Source organism: Nicotiana sylvestris, chromosome 6 (assembly GCF_000393655.2).
Source record: "Nicotiana sylvestris chromosome 6, ASM39365v2, whole genome shotgun sequence".
NCBI classification, from domain to species: domain Eukaryota; kingdom Viridiplantae; phylum Streptophyta; class Magnoliopsida; order Solanales; family Solanaceae; genus Nicotiana; species Nicotiana sylvestris.
Genome location: NC_091062.1, coordinates 16093274 through 16100485, shown reverse-complemented (window position 1 = coordinate 16100485; position 7212 = coordinate 16093274). Strand labels below are relative to the sequence as shown.

The window sequence follows — 7212 nt, the reverse complement described above, 5'->3', positions numbered from 1 at the left end:
ATAATCAGATTTAATTTTCTTCTTGATATTTTGTAAAACTTATCACTTTTGTAGAGATGACATTTAACTGGTTAGGACGATTTAAAGTGAGCACTCTAACATGACCAGCTTCCTCAGCAATAACAACCTGGTGAAAAGTTATTTGTCTTTAGTCATGCTATATAAGTTGAATATATATTATAATGCCAACGAACATCTTAGATATATTTCACCTATGGTCACCTATTTTGTTCACTAATAAACTTACAAAATATTTTTTTTTCATATTAAAGTAACAAAATATTTGCATGACGATGATATGAATTGGGTTTGAAAAACGAAGAAGTGATAATTTATATTGCCGAGCATAACTTTATTTGGGGTTGAAGCATAATTATTATTGTTGTAAAGTATCAGACTTTTATCTATATTACAAAAATATTTTTGCCTGTTAAAATATATTACTTTATCAATTAAAAGTTTAAGTTGTTAAAGAAATCAGAAAATTACTTAATTATATTTTCACTATACCAGGTTATAGTTATCTCTTGTATTGATTATAAACGGCTTTTCAATGGGGTTTATATATGACGTCTTAGACCATTCCACCCATCACCTTAAGAATTTGGTTGGATGCTCAAATTTTTTCACATAGTATCAGAATCAAACTTTTGTGCCGTTTGCAACTTTGCATAATCGATTTCTCTTTATTTATCGCTCTCGGCTTCTCTCTCTTAATTCAAGCCGTCGACTCATAACAATTAGGGGCGGATACAGCAAGCGAGTGTCGGGTTCAACTGAATTCAGTACTTTCAACGCGGAGCATAAATCTATATGTAAAACAAAAAGTTCACATGTAAACCCTAGAATTAGCTAGGTTACACATGCGAGAGGGCATTAATTAGAGAAATGCATTTGTCCCTCATTAGTTGTAAAAAAAATTTCCAAAAGAGTTTATCATATCTTAGATTACTTCAACCAATATCTTAAGATTTTGAACTGAATTCTCAAAATTTCACACACATAAAAAATTACCTCTTTATTTGGTTTTAGCATTGCTTGAGCCATTGTATACTTAACAGGCAGGGAGTATTATTTGCTGACCCAAACAACATTGTTGAGATTTAGTTATATAATAGAATTAAAATTAAAACAAACCAAAAATAGCACTAGTCCACTTACAAAATAAATATGAGAACTTCAAACTAGGATGGTAAAACTACGAAGAAAAGGCACAAAAAAAGATGTATAATATAGTAGAGGGATTATTTCGGCTGAGTTTTTTATGCACACAGAAGAGGAATATATATATATATATATATATATGGGTTTGCAGCTTACAAATAGTAAATAATTACACAATCTTTATTTTCATCAACCTAATTTCAGATAATCAGTTATCTACCTACTTTTTTTTTTTTTGGCAATCCGCTAGGCAAGCGCCTAGGGCTAGTTTTTATATATAAAAATCAGAAGAAAAAGAAAATTATTACAACTAATAAAAGTTTGTGGTGGTCTTAAGCGATGAAAGAAATAAAAGTTTAGTGGCACATAAATCCTATTACCGGTGTTGAGGTAAATACTCAACATTGGTAGTACAATTTCCATACTAAAAAAGCATGTAATGTGAGGATGTCTATGCATTTACATTATACATTTTTGGCTTAGTCCATACTTTTGTTTGTAGCGCAAATGACCATATTCCTTTTGTAGCACTTTGAAGATCTTCCATGTTGTTATGTTGCCTTGTATGAAGTCTGTGCAATAGTGGTTTCTTAACACATTGGCCTCTCTCCTATCATCGCAATAGTACTTCAATGTTTTTGAAAATAACCTCCAGTACTATATCAAAGAAAGCATTTGTGGATAGCATTGTGGAGAGGAGTAGTTATCGACAAATGCGATACACCAGCTAGTGTCGTTACTATGGCCCATAGAATCGATCATAAAGCCGTGCAATAATTTGTTGCATATGTCCAGTTTTCTTCTGGATTTGCGCGAATTGCCACACCCATGTTTGGGTTCAAATGAAATATTGCAAAATTCCATAACCGAAAATCTTTGTATATGCAATCCTTCCTTTGAGTCTATTCTTTTTTCTATCTTTAACTTCCTCCCCTTGGAATGAGTGCATTGCACTAATACCACCAAAATGGAATCCATTAAATAATAGAGCCTAGATATAGAAACTGCACCTGCAAATGAAATAAACAGGTTAATGAAGATAAGGCATCCCCTGTGCGCATGATTGGTTCTGCGTGCTTTGGTGCAGAAGTGTGGAAAGATCGAACAAGAATCGAAGCCCAGAATTGGTTGATGTCCCAGAGTAGTAACATTGCATATCTCTAGCTGTGAAAATTTTGTTAACTGCATACCATTTTGCATCATCGAGTAAACCATATATTTAACAAGTGGCGTCGAGAATTGTCGACCAAGTCTGCCCCTAACAAAACATGTACATTCAGTGAATGATTGTCCATATTGTTGTGCCAATAGATTGAGAAAAGTAATGTAACTTGGATTGGGTATTTGCTGTGATTCTCTGCAAGAAACCAATTTCAATGGAATTCTGAAGTAGCTGTGCACTTCCAGTGTGCTAGTGTAATGAGAACCTTGACCTTCCTGCTCGTAATCCTTCATGCTTATGGTAGATTCTCCAATTAAATCAACAGTATGTGCTAAAACCACCCTTTGAAGTCTGATCAACATGTAAGGCATGTCAAAAGGAGTTGTTCCTGCAAAACAGAAAGCTGAGTTATTAGAAAAATGTAACCTTTAAGTTTTAACCATCTCCTTCCTTGCTTGCATCCTTATTGTCTTGCAACTTTCATCCTTAGATAAGGACATTGTAATTTGTCATTATTGACAATTCTCCTGACTTTTGTATTCAGCTCTTGAAAACATTGTGCTTCGATGTTGCCCATGTCAAGTGCTTGATTCGTTAGATGGTCTGCCAAGCAATTCCCTTCTCTCATGATATGTGATAGTTTCACATGAATTCTTGACATCGCCTTTGCGATTTCATCTACATATTTTGCAATGACCCACGGAACAGCCCCAATTCCTTCTATAGCGTTCTTCAAGAGGAGCGAGTCAGTTTGCAAAATAACTTGCGCGAATCCTTTTGCTTCACAGTATTTTAGTGCTTCAACAATTGCCAAAGCCTCTGCCTCGTTATTTGTTGTTTCATGTATCAACTTTCCACAAGCATACTTTATGTTGCCTTCATCATCTATAAGTGTGTAACCAATTGAGCTCCAGCCTGGATTTCCTCTCGATACCCCATCGCAATTGACTTTGATCCATCCGTGTGGTGGCATTTCCCATAAAACTTTAGTAACCTTCAATGGAGGCGTGAACTGTTCCAGCATGCACAGAAGTTGTGGCCAGTTTTGAGGAACGTTAGCCAAGCCAGGTTTCCTTAGTTTAACAAGTGATTGAATGGTTGTGGACACCTGATATATCACCCTTCTAATCGTTACTGCTTCCCCATGTTTGTAGTTGTTTCTTCTCTTCCACAACTCCTATAAAATGATAGCCAGAAGTGCTTGAAAAATTGGCTGCAATCTTGGTAACACTTTGAGCGTCCAGCACTTCACGATTGCCTGGTGCATCAACATACTCTCCAGATTAATTCCAGCATTTATTAGGAAATATGACCAAACTTTGTTGGCAGCAAACGAGGTAAAGAACAGATGCACTAAGGTTTCTTTCCCTGGTTGCGCACAGCACCAACACCGCGAAGGCATGGAGTATCCCATTCTCTTCAAATGGCCGTCTAGAGGTAGTTTCGCTCTCCACACTTTCCACATAAAGAACAAGATCTTGAATGGTAAACCCTTTACCCACATCTTTTTGTATGTTGTCCCTGTATCATTTCTCTGCCTCAAATACTCCCACGCTGATTTAACTGAAAAATTACCTCCTGTCTCAGGACACCAGTATGGTTTGTTAAGTAATTGTTGCTCCCCTGGTGGTTTGATATTGTCGAGAATGTGCACAGTATATTCCTCAGGCAGAATGTTCGCTAACTTGTTTGCATCCCAAGCTCCTCTATCCACAACATCAGAAACATTATTAACTGATTCATCAATGTAGAATTCTGGAGGAGTTATAAAGTATAAAGCTCCCAGTCCCGTCCAGTTGTCAAACCAGAAAAGTGATGAACCCATTTTTGTACGCCACCCAATTTGATGTTCAACAATGTCCCGACATTCTAGCATTTTTCTCCAATCATGTGATCCATATCTCTGAGGTACAACAATTGGATTTAATTTTTTGCATTATTTTTGTGACATGAAAGAGCTCCATAATGTTGGTTTTGTCCTGAAATTCCACCAGAGCTTAGAGAATAGTGCTTTCGCAATATCATGTAGTGATCGAAAACCTGCTCCTCCTTCTTCATAAGGTCGACATAAAGTAGCCCATGATGCCCAGTGCCTACTTTTGCCACCAATAGAACTACTCCAAAAGAATTGTGCGAAAATCTTGTGTAACTTGTTGATGACAAATGGAGGGGGGTTCATTGCCGATAGTAGATGGATCGGCATGCTTTGTAACACATGTTTGATTAAAATTGCCCTACCACCAATGGACAATAATTTTCCTTTCCATGCTTGCAATTTGTCTGTGACTTTGTTGATCAAACCTTCATAAAATTCCATTTTCCTTCTAGTGTAAAAAATTGGGCATCCAAGGTAAATGAAAGGGAATTCTTGCTTGGAAATACCCGTAATTCTTTGGACCTTATTCACCACATATTGAGGAGAAGCATCATGCATGTATACAGCTGATTTGGACTTGTTAATCTGCTGTCCAGATGCTCTTTCATAAGCTGCCAAAATTTCCATTACCAACTGCAAAGATTTAGCATCTGATAAAGAAAAAATTATAGTGTCGTCAGCGTATGATAGATGATTTATTTTTGGACTTCACTTTGGCATTCCAAAAGCACAGAAGTAGAGGTTGAGGTGCAAATCATTTAAAGCCCGTAATAATGCCTCAGCTGCAAGAATGAAGAGAGTTGGTGGAAGCGGATCTCCTTGCTTGACGCCCCTAGTAGACTTGAAGAAACCATATGGTTGACCATTGATGAGAACGGTGTACCAATTATTAGACACAATTCCATACACCAAGCCAATAAATGTTTCACAAAAACCCATCTGCCTCAGGACTTTAGTGAGGAATAACCAAGAAAGACGATCATAGGCTTTCGTCATATCTAGTTTAATCACTACATTTGGCCCGACCTTCGTTCTTAGTCTAATATCAGGGATTATCTCCTGAGTGAGGAGCACATTTTCAACAATGTTTTATCCTTTTACAAATCCAGCTTGTTCATCATAAATGAGCATAGGTAGTAGACTAACTAGCCTCTCGTGAATCGCCCTTGATATAACTTTGTTGATGAAATTACTTAAGCTAATTGGACGCAAATCTGAAAATGTTTGCACTTCTTTCTTCTTTGGTAATAGAATTAGATTTGTATGAGTTACAAATATTGGTAGCGCATGACCATTGAAGAAACTCTTAACCATATTAAGGAAGTTGTCACCAATGATATCCCAACATGAATGAAAGAAAGCGCATGCGAAACCATCTGGGCCTGCTGCACTTTCTCCATTTAGACCCATCGTAGCCTGTTGTACCTCCTCTTTTGTGGGCTGCCTCATCAAGTGGATGTTCTGCTCCGTTCCTACCAATTTTGGAACATGATCTATAATTTCAAAATCACATGGACTTCTGTCTTCATAGAACTGCTCAGTAAAGTAGTGAACTGCTTCATCTGCCATTTGATTGGCGTCTTCAATCCAGATTCCATCTCTGTTTTGAATCCTCGTAGCTGCAATCTCTTCCTTCGCCCGTTGACTTGAGCGTGGAAGAATTTTGTGTTTCTATCTCCATCATTAAACCATGTCATCCCTGCCTTTTGTTTCCAAAATTGTTCCTCAAGAGCAAGAAATTTGATAAGTTCTGCTTGAACTTTGCAAAGCCTTTCCCTATTTGCCCGAGTTGGATTTATTTCAAATTGTGCCTCGTGAACCTTGACGACCTCTTCCAAACTGGAAATCTTCTTAAAAATATCTCCATATGTTGATTTGCTCCAGATTGACAATTCTTTCTTCACTCTTTTCATCTTATGGTTGAATAAAGTGAAAGGATTTGCTTCAAAATCGGCTTGCCAATTTGCCTTGACCACGTCTTTGAACGTCGGATGTTTTGTCCAAAAGTTAAGAAACTTAAAGGATTTCTTTATCGCAATAGTTTCAAGATCACATTTTAACAACATGGGACAATGGTCGGACCCAATTTTTGGCAGATGGGTAACTTTTATTCCAGGGAACATTTGTTGAAATTCAATGTTAGCCATACATCTGTCAAGTCTTTTGAAAATGCAATCTTCTTCTGCTCTTTCATTCCACCAGGTGTATATACTTCCTTTGAAGCCCAAATTAAAAAGATTACAAGTGTTCATGCAATGTCGGAAATCATTGACTTCATTCAAAGTCACCGGAAGTCCCCCAAACTTTTCGTCTTCGTCCCATATGACGTTGAAGTCACCACCAACAGGCCAAGGAATATCCATATCTGCTGCTATTGCATACAATGAGTCCCAAAGTTCAATTCTTTCGATTGCATCACACTTGGCGTAAACCAAAGTAATAATCTGCACAATGTGTGTTTCTGTATGAATCATTTTTAACGTCAGTTGCTGCTCCATGTCGTATAGCACTGTGACTTCATACAGATCATCAAAGAAAGCCCACACCTTATTTGAAATGTTTGAAAAAGCTTGAGATAATCCTATTTTTCTTCTGTACAATTCAAGCTTTTTATTATCCTGCATTGGTTCTATGAGACCAACAAAATCGAAATGATGTTGTCTATGCATTGTTACTAGCCTCTGAAAGGCTTGCTGCGTATTGACGGATCTAATATTCCAAATAATTACATCCATTACAAATTATTTGATTTAGTTAGAGCTCGTCGAGTTTGGATCCCAGCAGTAGGCATGCCAGTTTTGTTTCTGTTGAGTTTTCCTTTTTTTGCTTTTGTCACAGATTTTACTTTTGCAATCTGAGTCGGAGAGAGATCTCCTTTTCTTGCCACATTGAGGAAATTTTGAGCAGTTGATTCCTTATCTAAATCCCTTCCATTTCCCAACATGTTTTCTTCTTCTTTTTCTTGATTATGTAGTGGCCTTGCCAAATCAAGTGAAGGTGGATGAAGCAT

The 7212-nt window shown here is 37.1% G+C and overlaps 1 protein-coding gene across 1 annotated transcript; it reads right to left on the bottom strand.

The window, feature by feature from the left end:
* Positions 1-5695: 5695 nt before the first annotated feature.
* Positions 5696-6871, bottom strand: LOC138870301 (uncharacterized). The gene has a single exon (XM_070148093.1). The coding sequence runs from the start codon at positions 6869-6871 to the stop codon at positions 5696-5698; it is 1176 nt and encodes a 391-aa protein (XP_070004194.1).
* Positions 6872-7212: the final 341 nt, after the last annotated feature.

Coding starts and splice junctions, on each gene's coding strand:
- LOC138870301 (XM_070148093.1), bottom strand. CDS start 6,871: ATGCATAGACAACATCATTTCGATTTTGTTGGTCTCATAGAACCAATG.